We start from the raw sequence: 23,828 nt of genomic DNA on the forward strand, positions 1-23,828 counted from the left end.
AAAATCCATTTTGAAACTTTCAGATTAAGTTTATAAAGCTTAGTATCTGTGGTAAAATTTTTTACTAAATGGAATACTAGTTAATCAATAATTAATAAAATGCCCAAAAATGTCTAATTAAGAACTTTTAACAAGGCAAAACTACCTTCTAGGAATGTTACCTACTCAAAAGCCTTATTTGACCATGTTATCTGAAACAGCAATCTCCTATCTACCCTTTTCCACTCTACCTTCTTATATGCTTTATTTTTCTTTATACCACTTATCACTACCCATTATGTTATATATTTTGTTTATCATCAGTTTCCCTGACCCCCAATTAATTGTATGGCACCTGAGAACAAGGATTTTTGTTTTACTCACTGCTTATCCTCAAGCATCTAGAATAGTATCTAGCCTGTATTTTCTCAGGCCTGAAGTTGTGGTATTTAGGCTGTTGAAAATCATGTGTAAATATTTAATACTGAGGCCAGGACCGGTGGCTCACACCTGTAATCCTAGCACTCTGGGAGGCCAAGGCAGGAGGATCGATCATTTGAGGTCAGGAGTTCGAGACCAGCCTGAGCAAGAGTGAGATCCCATCTCTACTAAAAATAGAAAAATTGGCTGGGCGTTGTGACACATGCCTATAATCCTAGCTACTCAGGAGGCTGATGTAGGAGAATAGCCCACGAGCCTAAGTTTGCTGTGAGTGAGGTTAATGCCACAGCACTCTAGTCCAGGTGACAGAGAGAGACTCCATCTCAAAAAAAAAAAAAAAAAAAAAAAAAGAATTTAATACTAAATTTAATAAGTAAATTTTTTAAATATCTTGCTAGTGGAAACTCTAAGTTTTACAAGCATACTTACCACTGACAATAAGCGTTATATGAGTGACTATTTGCCCAAACTAAATGAAAGGTAGATCTATCCATACTGTGTAAAGGTCACAATGGTAACAAATTCTGTTTCTCCAAATCAGGTAAGTTGTATATATTGTAAGTCCTTACTCTTAGACAAGTCCTAGAAATCCCATTAATGCAACATATAGAATTCAGAGTCAGATTAAAGTCATACTTAAAGACAACTACAGTTTTTATGGAATATCACATTGCCTCAAATTCCCACATTGTCTCAAAACTTGCCCTCATGCAAAGAAAAACCTGAACTTTATCACCAATAGGAAATTTCCATTAAAGTTTGAAAAAAGGCCTCAGTGAACCAATAACTTGTTGGTAAACAAACTATTTCCAAGAAATCCTTAAACTAGAAGATTCAATAGAATAAAATCATAAACATGATTCAACCAGGAATATACCATTCATACAGATTCTTGAAGTATGGAACAAGATGGCAAAGAGATCATTTTAGAAAAATTAACCTCTCAAAAGTGGATGGGAGGCTTGAAAAAACAAGAAATTTGAGGCATGAAAACCTTTAAGGCTACTGCAAAACCTCAGGATGTACTGATAAGGGACTGAATTGGAAACTGGGATGGAAAAAAAAAAAAATGGAAGAGCAAATGTATAAGGGAACCAACCAAACAGGAAGCATTCCGCAAAGCAAAGAAATTTCTGTTCAATAACTAACTCCATCTGTTTCCTAAATCTGGGTTTTTAAGAATATTTGGGGGCCAGGCATGGTAGCTCATGCCTATAATCCCAGCACGTTGGGAGGCTGAGATGGGAGGATGGTTTGAGGCCAAGAATTCAAGACCAGCCTGAGTAACATAGTGAAGATTCTGTCTCTACAAAAAATAAAAAAATTAGCCAAGTGTAGTAGCATGTGCATGTAGTTCCAGTTACTTGGGAGGCTGAGGCAGGAGGATTGCTTGAGCCCAGGAGTTTAAGGTTTTACAGTGAGCTATCATGATGCCACCACAGTCTAGCCTGAGCAACAGACTGAGACCCTGTCCAAAGAAAAAAGAATACTTGGACTTCTTAAAGCGAGACACATACTCCCACTATGGTATTCTTTCAGTTTTGTTTTATTTTGTTTTTAAAGACTGGTCTACGTTACCCAGGCTGAACTCAAAATCCCCTGGGTTCAAGCGATCCCCCCACCTCAGCCTCTGGAGTATCTGAGACTACAGGTAAACGCCACCATGCCCAGCTCTCAGTATTTTAATATTCAAACACACGAAGAAAATATCTAGGAGGTACACTTGAAAGTTCTTCTCAAGATATATCTTGTAGAAAATGAAAATTGTTAAATTTTGTTTTTGTGTTTTTCAACAAAAAATGGAATGAACCTTCCCCAAAACCTTACTAGAGAAGTAGTACAAAGCTACAAAAATGCAGGCAGGCAAAACAAAAATATTTCTTTTATTTGAAGATTATCTTTTTTCTTTCCTCAGGAACAGCCAAATTTCTACAGTAAACTAACAGAGACAGAAGACTTATTTCATAACTATTCCAAATGCACAGAAGAATATACATCACAAGTATCAGAAACATTATTTCATCTCTGCCACATATGCTCTTCAATTTCCCTTCTGTGTATCTCACCTCCCTCCTGCTCCCATATTAAAGTACAATTTTTCCCTCAGATAGTCCCTGTAAAGTAGAAGGAGCTCATCTAAGAACTGAGAGTCCATGAATGAGCCAATTTTTTGAAAAATAAAATACTCCATATACTCTGAAGATGATCTGACAAGGAAAAAAATTAGAAAATCAATGGAAGTTTTTAAAAACACAACAGTGGACAGCAAGAAACAATATACCTATCCTGCTTGAAAGTGTTTTCTAAAAGTGATGAGTTAAAAAAGAAACCATATATATAAATATAGTACCTAATCCTCACCAAGAGCAAAATAACAGAAAGTTCATCCATCCTCCATCCCAAGCCAAATCTAAATAATTAATTTCTCAAAATTTAATTACTCATTTCAAAGACAGTATGTATATACAGAATATATAAGTTTTAGGGAGTGCAGCTCAGGGGTAGAGCATTTGACTGCAGAATATATAAGTTTTAATCAACTTGTTTCACCATTAGACCATGCTTTTTAGTCCACAAGCTGATGTCAACATATCACTATTGTTAGCTTATATTAATCAATTATGTTAATAGTTTCTATATATCTAAATATATCATTAATACTAATTTCACTAACCTTCCAAATTAACCAGAAAAATATTTTCCCATTGACCTCCAATATGATTATTTACATTTAAAATGAAGACTATCATCAACAACAAAATGAACCATTAAATACAACAGTTCATGACAGTCAGGTCAAGAAAGAACTTCCTGGCCTTCAGTAAACTCTCTTAAAAATACAAATGTTTGTATTTTTTACAACTCATGGGTTAAAAAGTACATATTTCCAGCAGTGAATTTACTTAAGATTTAATAATACTAAATTAATAATGCAAAGAGAGAAAAACTTACTTGGCCATAGAACTATATCAGGAATTCGCTCAAACATTCCTTCCCTGAGCAAAAATATCTCTTGAAGACAATGACCTGTTTTGTGGTTTAAAAAAGAAAAATGCAAAAACATCTTAAATTATAGAAAATTTTTAAATTAAAAATAAACAGTGTTAATATAAAGTAGCTTACCATGAGCTCTAAATACTCGATCGTCTGCTTCTTGTGAATATGAAATATTAGTTTCTTTAAGGTCATGAAGAAAATCTTCATTTACAATAGAAGGAGGTGTATCACTAGGATTTAAGGATGCCTAGAAAATAAAAGGGGCTTCTTTGACTTATTTTTAAACAATAAATTTTGAATACCTCTCTTACAGAGAATAACATCTTTTTTTCATCTAAAATAAGACAGAAGCAGAGGAAAATATCAAGTAATGCATACAGAAACCAACTTTGTGACAGTAACAAATAACAAACGGTTAGGCCCAGGCGCCGTGGCTCACGTCTGTAATCCTAGCACTCTGGGAGGTCAAGGTGGGCGGATCGTTTGAGCTCAGGAGTTCGAGAGCAGCCTGAGCAAGAGCGAGACCCCAGCTCTACTTAAAAAAAAAATAGAAAGAAATTAGCTGGACAACTAAAAATATATAGAAACAATTAGCCGGGCATGGTGGCACATGCCTGTAGTCCCAGCTACTTGGGAGGCTGAGGCAGTAGGATCGCTTGAGCCCTGAAGTTTGAGGTTGCTGTGAGCTGACGCCACGGCACCCTATCCTGGGCAACAGAGTGAGACTCTGTCTCAAAAAAAAAAATAAAAAACAAATAACAAATGGTCTGGTTAATCATATTCTGCAGTATAAGTTATAAAGGCCCTATGTTTCCTCTTTGCTTCTATGGCCCACCTTTTCATTATTTCTAAAGACTGCAGTCAAGAACAGGAAAGATAACAAAGTCTCAAATCTTCAGTTTTAGATTAAGGAGACAGAAGAATGCTACTTGACTTGCATTATCTACATTTTTACCTGTAGATAAAATTTAGCATTTCCTTTTTTTTTTTTTTTGGAGACAGAGTGTCGCTTTGTTGCCCTGGCTAGAGTGAGTGCTGTGGCGTCAGCCTAGCTCACAGCAACCTCAAACTCCTGGGCTTAAGCGATCCTACTGCCTCAGCCTCCCGAGTAGATGGGACTACAGGCATGCACCACCATGCCCGGCTAATTTTTTCTATATATATTTTAGTTGGCCAGATAATTTCTTTCTATTTTTAGTAGAGACGGGGTCTCGCTCTTGCTCAGGCTAGTCTCGAATTCCTGACCTTGAGCGATCCACCCGCCTCGGCCTCCCAGAGTGCTAGGATTACAGGCGTGAGCCACCGCGCCCGGCCAAATTTAGCATAGAAATGCTAAATTTAAAATGATTTAAAAATGATTAACAGAAAGCCTCACAACAAGTAATAAACCCATTTTTATGAGCTGCTTAAAGTTTAAAGCTCACAGCATAATTATAAACTTGATACTCAACTTCAAGTAACAGGTAACTTGAAACTAATCCTCAACTTTAAAATTAAAACTATACGACACTGGGCATGTCACCCAACTTCTGTGAGCCTTACTTAGCTTCTTCCTCTGTTAAATGAGATTATCACCACCAAATGTATAGGATTATTATAAGGAAGGAAGGCAAAATGTGATAATTTTTGTGAAAAGCACCTAATAGCATGCCTAGTAGATAGGAAGAGGTCTATAAATGGCCGGCCAAATCAAATCTGCTATTGGGGGAAAAAAAAAGCTATAATATAGTATTTGGGAAAAAAGGAAGTATTATATAAGAATAATAAATAAAAATATATGATACTTCTATATTATCTCAGTCTGTCATTAAGGTACTGTATTCATTCATATAATAAATATTTACTGAGTGCCTGCTATAAGCCAGGCACTGTTCTAGGCCCTGGGAATACAAGTGTGAGTTAAATAGAAAAAAAAAATCTTGACCTCATGAAATTTATCCTATTGTAGAAGCAAATGACCAAAAAAACCTCAACAAAATATACTGATTAATTTTTAAGTCATTAAAAATTGAAAAGGGCTCAAAAGCAGAAAAAAAGAGTGTATCTAAACCTACTGAAATTTCTAAATATGGTATGCAGATTGTATCAATGTCAAAAACAAGTAAGTACAAATGAGAGACACACAGAGAGAATTTAAGAGATGAAAAAGAGATGTTTAAAAAAGTTAAAAGCCTTTGGTTTGAGAGGAGGAACTGAATTAATTGTTCAGCCTAATTTAATAACTAGCATTAAATAACTGTGGATTTATAAATAAACCTAATAAATACTCACTAAATACCTATACTTCTTAATAACATGTTGGATACAGTGAAGAATATATTTAAAGATATAGCCCCTATATACTTAGGGAACCTAAGAGACATGTAGAATAGCATGCTATAGAAAAATAATAAAAAAATAATAATGAAGAAGTGCTAAATATTTCATAAGTTTCCTATGTATACAGTTTAAAATTTTCTAATCTCACTTTCAGAAAAGCAAAATTATATAAACTAAAATTCTCTATCATATCTTAATCAAATTTTCATTTTGTAATTCTTCAAATATTTTAAATGTTCTAATACTGAATATAAAATTACATTCTTATTTTAAATTATTCTATATTAATCCTAGATTACTGTCAACCTATTATACAATCTAAAAATAACAGTAACTTATATTTTTGTAAGAAAGTGCTCTCAGGAAAGTAAATAATTTGCACTTCATTACTGCCCTGTGAGAGGTAGTACAGTTATTACTTCCACTTTTCAAATTAAAATAACCAAGGCTCAGAGAAGATGAAAAGTTTGTCAAATATATCTCAGATAAATTCTGAGATTAGAAACTAGACCTGTGACACTAAAAAAATGCCCCTAACAACCTAACAAGACCAATATAAAAAACACTGTTAAGCATGTTAGTAATCATTCTTATTTACTTACTTTAGAGGTAGTTTTATGCTCCAGACTTACTCCAAGGATATTTTGGACCCATTCTTTAAAAGTTGGTAAAATCATGCCACTAAGAGGGTACCTAAGGTACAAAGAAGGTAAAGTATTAGAGCAAGGTATCTTCATTTAAATTTAAAGCTTAGATTCTCCTTCCAGTAATGGTCAAGCAGCTCCTATCAAGCAAACTATCCCACAAGCAACTATAAACTCTGGACAAAAACAAAATAAAACAAACAAAACCCAGCTATCTGAAGGCATTATAGACAGACCAAAAGCAGGCAAAAATAGGGGAGAGGAGTGTCCTACACTTGGAAGAAGGAAAAAAGCACTACATGACTTTCCAGTTTTGCTTTGTTTTTTTAAAATGGGTTTTTAGCCTTAAGGACAGGCCCTAGCTGGTGCCATAAAAAGGTAACAAAACTGCTGAAAACCCATAGTTTTCCTGGCGTGAAGAACCAGAAGAGAATGTTTGGAGTGAATACTGGATTTAGAAAGTACACAGGGAAATCACAGAAAGAAGAGAGTCAGAGAGGGACCTATGTATTAACTCTCTCCAAATGTTTGGCTGACCCGGAATTACACATGTATGGAGTATGTATTAAAGTCTTCCAAGCAGCCCAGTTAAGCTTAAAAGAATTTAACAATCTTGCCGCTTGCCACCACAGAGGGACAGATTTGGAATCTGAGATTAGTCAGGTTAATTGCTTGATTTAAAAAAAAAAAAAAAAAGGTCATTCAGAGGAATGTAACAGAATCCATAGTATCTACAAGACATAATGCAAAACACACTCCAAAGATACACTCCAAAATTACTAGACATGAACAAATAAGAAAATGTGATCCATAATCAAGAGAAAGGGCAATTAATGACTGACACCAAAATGCCCCAACATACTGGAAATAGCACGCAAGGATTTTAAAGCAGCTATTATAACTATGCTAAAGGACAAAACAGAAAATATTCTCCCAGCGAGTAACAGAAAAAAATCTCAGTAGAGAACTAAACTATAAAGAAGAACACAATAAAAATTCTACAATTGAAACTCTGAGACATTCTATTGATTATCTCATTAGAGTTTTAATTTGAATTTTACTGATTACTTATGAGATTGCGCATCTATGCATGTATCTATTGTCCACTTGGATATCCCGTATTTTGAATGCCAGTTCAAGTCTTTTGCTCATTTTCCTAGGGTTTATTGTTTTCTTATTAATATATAAGAAGTCTTTATATATTATGGAATCAAGAATATATGTATTAAACATTTTCTCTTTGTGATGTACCTTTTCACTCTCTTAAGAGAGTCTACGGATGAAAAGAAGTTTTAACTTCAGAAGATTTATTTTTTTCCTCAGAAGATTTTAAATGCCAGTCTCTACACGGGTAAGTTTCTACTGTACTAGACATTACTACTCTATTTAAAAAATAAAAGACTCACATTTAGAACACTGGTATATTTAATTTTAACCAGTAATTCCTTCTACCTGAATTACACAACTTCTCAACTAAGCTGCCATTTGCATGCTACCCAGTCACACTTAGGAGATGGGAATAAGAACACAGATAATATTTATTTTTCCTATTAAAAAAATTTAATATACATCTTCATTCTTTCATTAAGATTAGTTCCTAATCACTACTCCTGAGGTTTTATTTTAGGTCAAAATACATATAAGTCAGAAAGATGCCTTGATTATGTTGCAACAAAAAGGAAATAAATAACTTTTCCAAAGGAATAAAACTTATTTCTTTGCTGACAATTCAGTATGTTGATATAGCATATAAGTTTAAAAAAACATTAACCTAATGCCCAATAGATATTAAATCAAAGTGCAATACTAGAATAGACTTATAATACATCCAATCCAAATTTTTACTTGGTCTCAATTTTTAATTTATTTTTATAGAGCCAGCATACAAGTATTACATATTTGTACTTGCTGTCCTTTCAAAAGTTATATCAAAATTCAATAGACAAACCAGTATCTACTCAAAACATTTCAGAAATGTGAACACTATCTTACAAATAACTGATCTTTCTTCATCACTTCTCTAATATAACTCAGAAACTAATTTTTAAAATACTATTTACATTCACACAGACCTAAAACTGTTCACCTTTCATAGAAACTCACACTCAGATGGAAATTACCAGACTTTATAAATATAAAGTTGCTTTCAACAAATCAATGGCATGGGGATTGGATGGTAAGATGGTTGTAGACATTATTTGGATCTTGATTCAAATAAACTACTTATAAAAGGCATTTGTGAGATAATTAGGGAAGTGTGAATATGGACTGGATAATTAGATATAAAATGCTTGTTATTTTGAAGATATGATGGTATCATATGATTGATTATATTAGGTCCTTATTTTTTAAGGAGCATATATATAAATATTTAGAGGTGACTTGACAATGTCAGAATTTGAAATATTACAGGAAAACAAAAGAAACAATTATGGCAAAATGTTGACAATTTGTAAATTGGAAGAGGGATAATTATATTTTTATGTATGTTTAAAATTATTTATAGAAAGAAAGAGGAAAAGATGGAAGAAAAGAAGGAGTAAACAAATCCAGGTTACCTTTTCCCAGTCAACTCAGTTTGGCCCTTCTTATTGAAGAAGAATTTGGAATCATTATATCCCCATCCATTCCATTTCATAACTTCTTGCCTAATAAGAAGAAAAAAATAGATAAATGAGACTTATGCTAAACATCTCAAAACAGCGTATCATTGATTATTAACTTTTACAATCATTTAAAACACCTTATGCCCACTGATACTGTATTAGTTTAAATAAAATGAGCACTTATTAAAATGTCTACATATTAATATTTCTCAATACAGAATCACCCTGATGAGCAGCACCTGCTTTATAGAAGGCTACAACCAATAAATTTAATGCATTCAAAGGAAGAAGAAAAAGATGAAAAAAGGAATATGATATGCTTTAAGTACAAATATGTTATATTTTGTACATGTTATTGAGTTTACATTGTTGGACAGCCTAAAAAGTTTTGCAATTAAAACTAAGAATTGGCCGGGCGCGGTGGCTCACGCCTGTAATCCTAGCACTCTGGGAGGCCGAGGTGGGCGGATCGTTTGAGCTCAGAAGTTCGAGACCAGCCTGAGCAAGAGCGAGACCCCATCTCTACTAAAAATAGAAAGAAATTATATGGACAGCTAAAAATATATATAGAAAAAAAATTAGCCGGGCATGGTGGTGCATGCCTGTAGTCCCAGCTACTCGGGAGGCTGAGACAGGAGGATCGCTTGAGCTCAGGAGTTTGAGGTTGCTGTGAGCTAGGCTAACGCCACGGCACTCACTCTAGCCTGGGCAACAGAGTGAGACTCTGTCTCAAAAAAAAAAAAAACAAAAAACTAAGAATTAACTTGAACAAGAAACAAAGTTCTGTATATATTAGAAAGTAGATTAAAAATCTCAGTGCTGGGTTTACCAACATTCTAAATCCTTCAACTTCCATGTAACTACCAATCTCTACCTTGATTTACATATCATAATAGTTGATGACTATACCAGTTTTTAGTATTCCAAAACAATATGTTTTTTTAATTTCTAAATATCAGTATTTCATAGTTTTAAAAATCATTTTCATCAAAACCAATGACTTAATCATTCAATTCTGCACATCACATAAGAATAGATAGGTCTTGGCCTGTGCAGAAGACAATAAGCAACCACACTGATGTATGGTGTCTGTTTTTATTACATGTTATAACATGGCACCCTATTGTGATCTTGGCTACTGAAATAAACTGGTGGTGAATCTTATTATAAATTCAGCTGTGCAGTTTATGATGCAAATAACCTGACGAAAACCTTTCTCTATCTTAAAAGTTATTTGCTGCATTAAAATTTCAAAATGAAGATACACTTAGAAAGTGTTCCTCTAATTCTCCGTAATTTTCAAGAAAGAAGAAAATAACAATTGACAAGCAAATTTTTATTAAAATCATAATTACTGCTCTAGTTCAGAGGCTTTACAAAAAAGTGGAACATGAACATAATACAACTGAACCAGATACAGGGAATTAATTATGAATTGAAACCTCTATCTATACACAAAATTGTGACAAAGAACCAGGAATGCTCTTTAAAATTATGGTTTACTATCAATAAAAACTACAGTCCCTATACAAAACTGTTCAAATATCTGAAGACTAACAATCAAGAAACTGGATTTGTAGATAAGTCAGTTATAAACTAACACTAAACTAATATTTTCTTCTAATCCTATAACATTCCTACTTCACTGTAAGGGGAGGTTTTGGAAGAGAATTTTTGGAAAAATCTGTACAGAAAAACCTCATGACTAATGTCACCTTTGATTCACTTAAGATTTTACTTTCTTTCTTTTTTGTGTGTCAAAAACAGATTAGGCCACTGAGGAGGCTGAAGTAATACGCTGCGATTGTGCCTGTGAATAGCCACTGTACTCCAGCCTGGGCAACAAATGAGATTCTGTCTCTTAAAACAAACAAACAAACAGATTCAGTTGTTTACCACTTTGCTTTTGTTCATGAGTAAACTCTCTCTACTTTTATTACATGTAATTTACTTAGCATTTTCTTATTAAATTTCCATAAAAATTTACATTAAAGGAATATGTATATTTTTTAAAGGTAACATCTTACTTAATGTTTTAAAATATACACATAGATTTTTATATGTGAATGTATTTTGTTAGTGAATTTAAACATTTACCATAAATTCTGTACTCTACAAAATGGTAATTTGGTATTACACTAAATAAATGCAAAAATACCAACAAAGTCATTTTGCCTGAGAAATCACTTCCAGTACACATGATGAATTTGGCATGTTTATGAAGCTTAACAGTAAGAATCATTTTCCTTAAAATTATTCCTAGAATTTAAAAAAATTATACCCGGATTGCCTCAAAGTAAAAACCTAAACCTGGTTATAAGGGCTCACTCTCAGCACTTTACAAGGAAAAAAATGAAGGTGAACAGGAAAGATCTGCTGCTACATACTACAAAATGAAGACATTTACATACTGAACAATCTTTGACCTTAAATTTTCAAATTGGGTAATACCCTAAAGAACTCCCAAGTTTTCAACTCCCAAGACAAACTTGTTTCTCTCTTTTCATCCCAGTCAGGAAACTGGTTAATATTGTTACCAGCAGTTGATGTGAACACTTCAGTTCTTGTCTCCTCATGATAGAAGAAAGCAAGCAAGGGACACAGAAGTTTAAATCAATGAGCAAAGAAGTTTATTAGTAAGCAATAGTACATTCCTAAAAGGTAGGAGTGGGCACACTTTTAAACAAACAGCGGCCCTGGGGAATATGTGTCAACCCTTTTTCTCTCATTTGGCCTCGCCTCCTTTCATGATGTCTCTTCCCCTTTTTTCTTGACCAATGGGGATGCTGTCTCTTCCCTGCCATGGGGCAGGGGTGTCTTTCACCTTACATGGTTAGGCCTGGCACCCAAAGCCCACACTAGGGGGCAGGGACCGAAACATTTATAATGTGTCCTGTGTTGCTTCTGTTATGTTACTTGTGACACTTGCAGTTACCTTTATCTTGTTATTGCTACTCAGCATCTCCTTTCATGCTGCCTGTTTTTGTATTTCCTCTACTTATGTCTCACTTTCCTACCTAAGCTAACATTCTGTGACACTTGCAATTACCCTTACCTTGTTATTGTTACAGTATGTTTTCTTATTTAGCATCTCCTTTGTTTACACTGCCCATTCTGTAGTTCCTCTGCTCATGTCTTATTTCCCTACCTACACTAATATTAAGGGCTCTATCATATTTATGCCAACTTCTGGAGTCCTCTTAGAAGGTGAAATGTAGGCATTTGGAATGCATCTGTGCCCAAAACAGTGTTATGTTGCTTAAATAGTATATAATTAAAATCTAGATTAACCACAAACCAATCTTCTGAGTAGGTAAATTTTGTAGGCTTCTGGTTTTAAACTTTTATACACATGCATCCCCTCAAACTACTAATATATACTATGATAGTTAAACACCAACTACGATTACATTAAGTTGGATTAAATAAAATAATTTCTTATAGGGAAGATAAGAGTATAAAGACATTGAAGGGCATTACATTATCATTAACATTTTAAAATTAGAGTAAAACTCTACATGGTCACAGAATTCAAAAGCTAAAATGATCTGTAGGAACCACCCAGGTTAGCTGCTCGTTTTTCAAATTAAAAAACTGTGCCCAGAGAAGAACCCCTGGTCTTGCAGTTAAGCTAGACGTGAGCTTCCAAAGGCTGATTCCCAGTCTTGTGATTCTTTCTCTTCAGAGTGGTAATATTTGAAACCTTCTATGTCATACCTTCAGGTAGCCAAAATGATTTAAAGGAACCCATTTTTTTTCCATATCAATATTTTTCAAAGCACTATTACATGTTACTATAGGGTGACTATCCCTTATCCAAAATGCTTGGAACCAAAATTGTCTGGATTTTGAATTTTTTCAGATTTTGTAATATTTGTATATACATAATGAGATACCTTGGGGATAGGACTCAAGTCTAAACATGAAATTCATTTATGTTTCATATACACTTTATCACATAGCCGGAAGGTAATTTTATACAATATTTTTAATAATCTTGTGCATGAGAAAGTTTGTGTATATTGAAACATCAGAAATTAAGGTGTCACTATCTCATGTTGGTTCTCAAAAAGTTTCAGATTTTGGAGCATTTTAGATTTCGGATTTTCAAACTAGGGATGCTCAACCTGGATTGCAGTCATTCTTCTGCACTTGACCTGAGGGAAAACATTTAAAAATCAAGGAATATGGTTGTGTCAGAAGCCAAATGCCCTCCACCTCCTACAGTGTAATGAATTCTGGCATTCAGAATAACCCCAAAGCACTGCAAACACTGAAATGAGGAATGATTAAAGAATCACCAGCTTCCCATAAGATTCAAATAAAAGGATGCCATTCTTAGCTAACTCCAGAGGTCAATTAACCAGTACAACCTCTCAGACATACCAATTCTTAAAGCTAACTACAACAAACTTAACGTTTTCAAAATACAAGACCCCTCCCCCGTCCCCTCCCCAAACAAAAGTTGGCTTGATTTTACTGCATAAAAAATAAAACAAATGTTTTACACATTTACATATCTGACCACAGTACCAAACAGTGAAAAAGCAAAGTATTAGTTGGTGTAACAAAAGAAAATGGAGACATAAAATAGCATCACATATACACAAGGTGGCAGTATTCTCCCATGATATACATGATGTACACATTCAATATTTTTACATTTCCCTGGACTGTACAATCTTTAAGTGAAATATTTAGATTTAGCCTTATTAAGACCATAAAGAGTTCCTTCCTTTATTCTTAAAATGGAAAATTTTCACTTTTAAGTCTCCATTCACATACAGGTTAATTGTCAGATTACTATTTCTCTAACTAGTAATAAATTGCAAGCACCGTGATATAAGCATGGTTTCTACCATTACTATTTCTAGTCATAATATTTTTCACTAGAAAATAAGAAAAAGGAAAAAATGATTTAGCCCACTTTCATTCTGGGTTAATAATTTAAAAGTTCAGCTATCTAATAACTTTAAAAAAAAAGTTTTTCTGATAAAATTCCAATAATCAAAATTCTAATAAAAGATATTTTGCTATTCAGTTCAGATGATAACCAAACTTTTGCCTATATTTTCCAAATTAAACAATGAGAACAAGATTATATGATTGCAGAACTTCTGAGAAATGAAAAGTAAAGTATGAAACTTAAGCCCTAGTGCTGGATTTCTAGCTAACCAACCTCAATATCAGCTAAATTCAAACCAATTTCATATGTAGTACAATACATGGAAGTTTTCAAAAAATCCTTGAAGACGTTTTTGTGTTAATTAAAATCCTTATTATCTGGTTGTATGTTTAATTACTCCTAGATCAAGATAACCTAAAGGAAATCATGAAAGTAAAGTAAAAAATAAAAGTGATGAGAAAGATATCAAGATTTGGTCAATAAAACAGATATACTCCTGAAAAGATACGTAACCAAAAAAATATTCTACACAAGAAATACTATTACTACTGGCTTTGTATTTAAAAAAATTTTTTTTGAAGCTGAGCTCCCATTAGAAACAAAAAAGTCCAATGAAGGGGGGAATTTTGCAATTTTTTATGCTTAATTTTAAAATGTATATGCTTTTAAAAAAATTTAAAAATCATGTTCATATCTAGCCTACAAGTCCTACAAAATTATTTCTAAAACTGTCAACAGGAAAACTTTAAAATTGCATACTACCTCAATCTGACAGTACAACTATTTAATAATTCCTTTTCAAGTAAGTAAAGTGATTTAAATAGCTTAGTGTAAGTGTAATAATTTAAACCCCTTACAAAAAAAATAGAAAAATTCACACTGCTACACATCTCATGTTTCCAAGATTGCTAAACATGTGACTTAAAATAAACGAATGCTATCAAGCTTTGGTAGTATGACTCCATGAAATATCTGAATCACAGAATATTTCCTCTTGCCCTCATCAAGCTACCTTCATTAGATTATACTTTGATTTCCTACAGAGAAAAACAAGACAACTAAAATAGCCACAAGGCTCAACATTTTTTCATCATGAATTAGTCTATTGGCTTACTAATTAACTTTGTTCACTGGTGAGGGTAGTTATTATAAGTCAGACTAAGTGTAATTGACACTTAGTTTGAAGTTGCTATGAGCTAGGCTGATGCCATAGCACTCTAGCCTGGGCAACAACAGAGTGAGACTCTATATCAAAAAAATAAAATAAAATGTATAATTGACTAATGGATTTAGACTTGTGATTTTAAGCTGAAATCTTATAAATTCATAATAATATTTTAACATTTCAATGATTTTAAGGTCACTGTGTTTAAAAATCTAATACATTTATAAGAATGATTTAGTACCTGGGAACATTTTATTACTTCAGATAATTAATATACTTAAGAAAAATTAATATAATACTAAACACTATTTTAATTACTTGAGCCTCTTCCTATGCAGTAATATCTATAAAAAACAATAGTTTGATATGCATTTCATATTAAAACAAATAACAACTCAAATCAAAAGGAAGCTATCACCTAAATGTTCATCAATAACAGAACAGGTAAACTGTGGTATATATCCACCCAATAGAATACTATTCAGCAATGATGATGAACAAAATACAACTAGACACAACATCGATAAGTATCACAAACATAGTACTGACAGAAAGAAGCCAAACACAAAAAAGTACACACTGTATGATTCCATTTATATAAAGTTCAAACAGGCAAATCTAAACTATGGTGTTAGAAGTCAAGGTAGCTGTTAACCTGGTGGGAGAAGCCACTGGTATGAGCATGAAAGGGGTCTTCTAGTGCACTACTGGTAATGCAATTTCTTAATCTAAATACAATAAAATGGATGTGTTCACTCTGCAAAAATTAAATTGTAAATTTATGATTTGTTCATTTGCTTTTGAAATAAATTATGTAATAGTTCAATAAAATTTAACCAGAAAGTATATATATAAATATTTTATAACTACTCAAATAAGGTTTTTTTTTTTTTTGGAGACAGAGTCTCACTCTGTTGCCCAGGCTAGTGTGTCCTGGTGTCAGCCTAGCTCACAGCAACCTCAAACTCCTGGGCTTAAGCAATCCTTCTGCCTCAGCCTCCTGAGTAGCTGGGACTATAGGCATGCACCACTATGCCTGGCTAACTTTTTCCTATATACATAATTTTAGCTGTCCAGATCATTTCTTTCTATTTTTAGTAGAGGCGGGGTCTCGCTCTTGCTCAGGCTAGTCTCAAACTCCTGAGCTCAAACGATCCGCCCATCTCGGCCTCCCAGAGTGCTAGGATTACAGGCGTGAGCCACCGCACCTGACCTCAAATAAGGTTTTAATCCATGTAACACCCCCAAATTATCTCAAAACCATCAAGCTATTAAATATATGCATTACAATTTGGGAAACACTAACATATCAAATAAATAGAAGGGAAGGGCATGATCCAGAAATAGCAACAATTCCAATGTGTAGCTAGAATACATAGTAGGTATCAAGGAAATTAAGAAATAGGCCTTAAAGGGTTGATTAGGACATATCCTACTGAAGGACCTTAATTGCCCTACCAAGGAAATTGTGTAATGTATTCAGTAAGCAATGGGAATAGATAACACACACTAATGAGGCAGGTGGAAGGAAGACTGTCCACCTACATCAAGTTTCAGTCCTTTCCCCTAGTTGCTCCAAAAGCATTCCAGCAATACTTCTGTTCTCTGCACTCCAGTTTCCAATGTGGAAAAACTTCATCAGAGTCAGGCTTCTGGCCTCTCCCTAATCCTCACACACTTGCTCTTTCTCAGGGGAGGAGTGATTTAGCTGGTGAGAGAATTCTGAGAGAAGGCACCAAGCACCTGGAGTCAGCCCTTTCTCTCTTTAGAATCTACCCACCGGAGTGGCTATTCTTTAGTATTTTGGTGGCATGTGTTAGGCTAACTGGAGCTGGCTCTGCAGAGGTGGCCCTCTGTGGTACTGCCTGTGACAGAGTCTATCTAATTCAGGGTAAATATTATATAGTCCAGATCTATGCCATAATCTCTAACCAGCTGACATTTTTACCTCCATCTGTCTGTATCCGGTGTCTGAAACCAGATGTTGGGACAGGGATATGATGAAATATTACCCCTAAAACTCAACAAATACAGAGAGCACTAATTGGGGGAGGGCAATTACCTTATGCCAAAAGGATAGATCTACTCAGGATCCTCTGATTTAGTTTAAGGTTGAAATTAACATACTAACCTGATTACCAGCATAAGTTATCTTCTCAATAACAAAGAAATAAAATCAAAAGGAGTAATATTTGCTTAGCACTTGCTTTTAAAGTGTTCCATAAAGTATCTCATCTGACCGCAATAGCACTCCATTTCTCTGCAGCCTAAAAACAGATCACTTAATTTATGTCCAGATATTTTTATTAAGTGACCACAGGGTAGATGAGTCTACAGTAACTTTCTAACATAAAGAAGTCTATTTGGAGAAAGTCTGGTCCATCTTAAAATGCATTCACAAAAGTATGATACCAATTAACCATAGATATTAAGTCTTCAGGGTTTCTTATTCATTCACTATCCAAAACAGAGTTAGCTTACAGCCAGGCAGTAAACCCTCCATGACCTCTTCTTTCTCCTCTGATCTTGGGTCTTTCACATTCCTCCTCTTCATTCCCTTTTATTCCCAACACTGTCTTCTCTCACAAGTTAAATAGCAAAATTCACTCACAAAAGGAAGCAGGCTAGTCTAACTTTTTAAACCATCCATTACATTTTCTTAAATTATGAATTTCATTTTGACAGGATCATATGTTTTATAATTTATTCAATAAGTACAACATAAACTAATGCCTTAACTGTATGACAAAGTATTTGATCATGATCTATTTAATCACAAAGGTTTGAAACTTGGCATGAAAAAGACAGAAACTTGATGAATAGTAAGTAGATAATTTTTCCCCAGGGAACAACATCAAGTATGGTAATCCAGCAGAGAGGAAGGAATATGGGCCCCGAAGGAAGAATAGGGTTGAAATGCCATCTCCTTCATTTCATAGTTATATGGCCTTAGACAAATTAACTTCTCTGAGCCTCTATTTCCTCACCTGTAACATATATACTATACAGTACCACCTAGTTTTCAGAGCTGTTATGAGAAATGAGATGACATACATAAGCTTTAGTACAATAAGTACGGTACCTAGCACGTTAGGACTTACTCAAATTTAAACTCCTATTACTACTATCACTAGAATTCCTAACTAGGAAGTCAAAGCAGGCTAAATATTTCATTCAACATAACTACCAAAATAAGTGCTAATTTTGCCCACAGATGTGAAGTCCTAAGTCAGGTCACTTGTGCAAATAACCTTTGCTATGGAAAGGCATCAGCTCCTACAGGATTCAGGATGCCCTCCTGGAAAACATTTAGAAGAGGTTTAACTCAGCTTTTTTCCTTCTGCAAAATATCTACTAAAACTTCTGGTACATGTTAAATAATACATTATTTTTTTAATGGCATACATAAATGACATTCTAAGCAAGTAAATTAATTAGTGACATTCTTAACCAGATATTCTTTTGACCTGAACCAGAAGAGTTTATAATCTCTGTAAAAATTGCCATACAGCAATTCTAACTAATGCAAGCCACAAGGAGGTTGGAGCCAAAGTTACCATTAGGAAAGTGGTTAGCAGTGTGAAGGACCAAAAGTCCACTAGGGATTTTTTTTCCTTGTCTTTTTCATAACATTACAATAGTTTTTAAAAAGTCAAAAAAAAAAAATCCCAAACCAACGCAAAAAAATGTCACATAATTGCCATTTACTATGATTTTTAAGAATTTAAAATTGCATTCAGAAGCAAGGGTAAGAAGAAATCACACATGGAATATCATGCACTTAAAGAAAAAAGGAGTCCAAAAGTAAACCAACACCCTCAAAACTCTGCTCAAAACTTCAAATAATGAGAATATATGTTCTTATATAGAAATAATTGGAACCAACTCTAGAAGACCATGTGACAACTAAGCAACATGTTTTGGATGGTCAGCATTTTTATTTATTTTCTTTTTTCTGAGACAGAATCTCGCTCAGTCACCCCAGATAGAATGCAGGGGCATCACTGCAATCTCAAACTCTCAGCTCAAGTGATCCTCCTGCCCTGCCTCAGCCTCCCAAATAGCTGAGGCTATGGGGGTGTGCCACAATGGCCGCCTGATTTTTCTCTTTTTAGTAGAGACAGGGTCTCGCTCTTGCTCAGGCTGGTCTCAAACTGCTGAGCTCAAGCAATCCTCCTGCCTCAGGTCAATGCTCTTAAATGTCATTCCTCAGAATTCTGTCATTCCTTTTCTATTTTCATTCAGTCTCCAAACTCCCATGGCATTAATTTAGTCACATAATTTTGAAGTATCACCTAATGCACTACCTTCCAAAACTCTCAAAGCCATTCTTTCCTCCCTATTCTTACTGCCATCATCTTAGTTTAATCCTTAATTATTTCTCACATGCCACAACAGCCTTTCCCTAACTTATCTTCCTATGTGCATCCTTACCCTTTTGCCATCCATTCTTAACACTACAGCTGAAGTGACTTCCCTCAAACTCAAACCCAATCCGACTGTGTCTCTTCCCAGTTTAAGTCCTTCAAGAGTTCTCTATCACCTGCTTCATTTTTTACTGCATTTATCACCACCTGACATACTAATATTATTGTTTGTTCAGGATCTCTGCTCCGACTAGAATATAAGTTCCATAAGAACAGAGTAGTTGTTCACGGCTGTATGTTGCATTCGAGAATGAGTAACTAAATGAATGGACTGATGATTCATAGGCCAAAGATCTCCATGACCTGCCACTACTCTCCTCTTTTCACTTTACTCCCACCTCTACCAATAACTGAATTGTCTAGTTACCTAAATACAATGAGCACTTTCATGCCTCCTTGCTTTGCCATATGTCATTCCTTTTGCCTGAAACATAAACTCTTCTCACCATCCAATCAACCTGACAAACTATCATCCACATTTTAAAACCTTCTCCAGAAAGCGTCCCCTGACTCCTAGGTAGAGCATATCACTCTTTCTTTCCTCTGTGCTACAGGTGTACCCATAACTACAATGGCTCTAATCAAACTGTACTGGAATGTGTCTCTCCCTTCCTAGATTGTGAATTCTTTGGGGCCAAGGACTATTTATCCATCCCTACCTCCACTACCTAGGACAGTACTTATCATAAATCTACTACCCTATAAATGTTAAGTAAATTAACATACACATGACTAATCTGCAAGAGGAATGAAACATGGAGTTTCAAGAAGTCACTACTCTAACCCCATGATGAATTTAAGTATAACCAGCCATTAGATAAAACAATTACAACCAACGCCATCATCCAATGTAACAAAGGGAAAGGAGTAATACACAAATCACCAAGTGATTCCAAAATAATTGACATACAGTTATATTTACACTTTATTGGACATCCACTCTGGTTCTTTCTTGCTCCATCATTTGCCTTTCCTTTAGGCTTAGTTCTGTTGCTAGCAACCTGAAGCTCAGCTAAGCAGCAGGAAGTAGAAAAGAGACCTGGGTTCTCCATGAATAATCTATCAAGTAGATCACTCTCTGAAGAAACTTTTGATATGTCATCTAATAAAGTTTTTGTATTCCCTCATACTTTGATTAAACTTCAACATACTTGTACAGGACCAGATTTTACCACTAACCATCTAAGCCAGAACCAAAGACTAGAGCTTCCCACCAGCTGTAACCTCTGTCATAAATAGGTTGCAGTCATGCCTGAACTATTGATGCCTTAGTCCTTGCAACAGCCACACAGGGCCCTTTCAGCCATGGGAAGCCTCATCCAGCACCTCAGTGTGCCTTACAAACATACTATTTTTTCTATGTATTTGGTAGACCAAGACCACTAAATCCAACCATAAGGAAAACCTGACCTCCCTACTCAGTTCTAAGAGTATGAACCTGCATGTAAATGTACAATCACATACAAATGCTTACAAGTGAGTAGACATAAATGTACATGAAGCCATTTAGAAAAGTTAAAAGTTCTAAAACCAACGACAGCTAATATAACATTAAGTGAAGCCAGAGGACAAGATATGATCCTTGATTCCTTCTTGCGCCCCCAACCACTCAGTAACCAAGTTCTGAAAAATTTGCCTCCTCATATTTTTTCAAATAGGTTGTCTACTACCAATATTATGCTTTAGTTCAGAATCCCAGCATTTCTCATTGGGATAGCAGTCTCCTAATTGGTCTGTCTTTAGACACAATGAAAATTGCAGCTACCATTTGTTGAGAGTTTATGTAACAGGTATTGCACTAAGCAATTGACCATTTAACTTTATATTTTTCAATTTTTACAGCAACACTGCAAAGTAGAAATTATTGTCCCCATTTTTATAAATGAGGGAACTGAAGCTCTGAGAGAAATGACTTGCCCAAGATCATACAGCTGAAATTGTGTAGTAGAAATTCAAACCCACGTTTATATTCCTAATCATTATATTGCTAAACTGCTCAACCTTCTTCAATTTGGTCTCAGTGTGACCTTTCTAAAAGGTAAATCTAATTATGTTTTGCCCCACATAAAGTCCTGCAAACAAGACTCACCTCTCTAGCCCCAGTCATTCTCACCTTATTCTGCCACATTTAACTCCCAGTAGTTTCCTAATCTGTCTCTCACTTCCTCACCTGTGAACATACTGTTTGTCTGCCAAGAACCGTTTTGGCAGACTATTACCAACACAAACTTCAATATTTACTCAAACAATCCTTACTCTGGGAAGCCTTTGCCCTAACAAACACATATCCCAAACTGGGAAGTTACCATGTGCTACAGTTACCAGCTGAATTTCTTATCACACTATATAATAACTTTACCTGTAGGCTATTAGTTCCCTAGAAGTAAATACTGCATCTTTAAATCTCTGCATTGCTAGTACAGTGTGTACGTTGTAGATTACAAACTCATGTATGTTGAATTAACGACTTACTTCATCAGAAGAAGTATAGCCTAAGAACTTGGCCCTGAAGTCAGTTTGATGTGCTTTCAAATTCTAACCTGCTGAACACGGCAAGCCTGCTAAGCCTGTAGCAGATGCCTTTTTGAAAATGTCTTCACCTGTAAATGGCAGAAAAAGACACCTACCCCATAGCTTGGGAAGGAGTAAAAAATAAAGGATTTAACACAATCTCCGGCACACTGTAAGTACACATTAAACAGTAGCAACATCTTTTTTCATTCTGTTTATCCACGCTGACAAAGCCACGTCTATGAAAATAGCTTCTCCCAGTAGCTTTCATCAGAGATTAAGATGTCCTCAAAAAGTTGTAAGTCAAGATCTCTTACATCCCTCACCCACAGACTTTTAGCTTCTGGTTACACAGAGCTCAGCAGCTATACTACCCATACCCCATATCACTAACTAATGTTTGTAGTTTATTGCGTCTTACTCAGTTTCCTCCCTCAAGTCAAAGACCGTGCCGGTAAGCAAACGGAAACTACCCCACAGAACCAATCAGCACCTATTTGCATGGCACCACCAGTTCCCCCCACATCAGGCTTTCACGAATTAAGAGAGATCCCTGTGATCAACTAGTACAAACTTAAACCTCATTGGAGGAGCACAACAGAACCTCTGCTACCCATCCAAGCTCTCAGCCCCCAAAGTATTCATTCAAGATAGAGAATGAATGCCTGGCACTAAGAACCCAGGAAAAAGAATCCCTTTAAAACCTTTCCCAATGAGAGTTCTTCAGATCTGTTACCCTCAAATAGCGACCAAAATCCACCATCTCATCCTGCCCCCTTCCTAAGAGTGTTCAGGGTCTCGTACACTCCCTCTTGAAAGAGAGGTGGGGTCCCTATTTTCAGGGACCGAGATGCCTTCTGCCCACCCGTGTCACCTCCTTTCCCACCTCGCCTGTGCCCTCTCGCAGCACAGGCCTTGCATGCTCCCTTGCCACCAGCTCCTTCCACAGACCGCTACTCACCGCTTCTTGGGGATGGTACCCGACTCCTGCGCGGCGGGTGTGGCCGTGGGCGCTGCCGTGGCCGCCGACGCGGTTCTCCGCGCTTTGCACTCATTGGTACTCAGAGCCTCCTGGGGCCGGCCCAGCAGATGGCCCGAAAGAACCCGCAGCCTCCGCCCGGCGCGGTCCGGGTCCGGGTCCCGGTCCCGGTCCACTGCAGAGCCGGAGCCCGCGCCCGTCCCGCCCGCTGCAGCCGCCGCCTCCGCCATGGCTTCCGCCTTGTGCCACCGCCCGGGACCGCTGGGCGCGGGTGAAAGGTCGCTCAGAGCTGCGCCCGGCGCGACCATTCGCTGCGGCGCATCCCGGCAGCCACCGCGGCGACTGGGCGGCGGGTGCCATGCGCCGGGAGCTTCACATTCTCTGCCCCCGCCCACCGCGCCCGCCCTCCCGGGTCACGCCTTGGGCTGTGCGCACCTGCTTAGCAGGTGAGTTTGAGCGGACCGCGGGTTTGCCCAGCCCGGGCTGGCTGGACCAGGAGTCAAACCACAAGCGCCCGTGAGGTGTCCTAGAATCCTGGGCTTTGTCCTTGGGTGTGGCCTCTGGAGGCGCTTTCGGGGGCAGATACCTTGGAGCAGGAGTGAGCGGTTCTACTGGACTTGAAAACCGACCCAGCACCGTCCTTTTCCTGAAAGAGACTCTAGTGTTCCACCTCTGCCCTCCCTGCAGAGTCACCAGAGTAACTCAAAACTGGCTCTCATTGTCTCTAACCATTAGAGCAAACAGCTCTGTCATTGTCTCATCTTCGTGCCTGGCACTGTGCTTAATGCTAAATCTCAAGTAAGTATTCTCCATTTTACAGATGAAAAATAGGAGGTTATTTAACCGGCCCAAGA

General features: G+C 36.2%; 1 protein-coding gene across 1 annotated transcript in view; it reads right to left on the reverse strand.

Moving 5' to 3' along the window:
- The window catches only part of AGPS (alkylglycerone phosphate synthase), a 114,098-nt gene extending 90,888 nt beyond the window's left edge, over nucleotides 1-23,210 (reverse strand). The window contains exons 1-5 of the mRNA XM_069470463.1: nucleotides 22,957-23,210; nucleotides 8,939-9,028; nucleotides 6,339-6,429; nucleotides 3,544-3,664; nucleotides 3,373-3,447 (exon numbers count right to left, since the gene is read on the reverse strand). Coding sequence (XP_069326564.1) covers nucleotides 3,373-3,447; nucleotides 3,544-3,664; nucleotides 6,339-6,429; nucleotides 8,939-9,028; nucleotides 22,957-23,204 — 625 coding nt within the window. The 5' untranslated portion in view covers nucleotides 23,205-23,210. The remainder of the gene's footprint in view (nucleotides 1-3,372; nucleotides 3,448-3,543; nucleotides 3,665-6,338; nucleotides 6,430-8,938; nucleotides 9,029-22,956) is intronic.
- Between the last annotated feature and the right edge of the window lie 618 nt (nucleotides 23,211-23,828).

This window comes from Eulemur rufifrons, chromosome 1 (assembly GCF_041146395.1).
Source record: "Eulemur rufifrons isolate Redbay chromosome 1, OSU_ERuf_1, whole genome shotgun sequence".
NCBI classification, from domain to species: domain Eukaryota; kingdom Metazoa; phylum Chordata; class Mammalia; order Primates; family Lemuridae; genus Eulemur; species Eulemur rufifrons.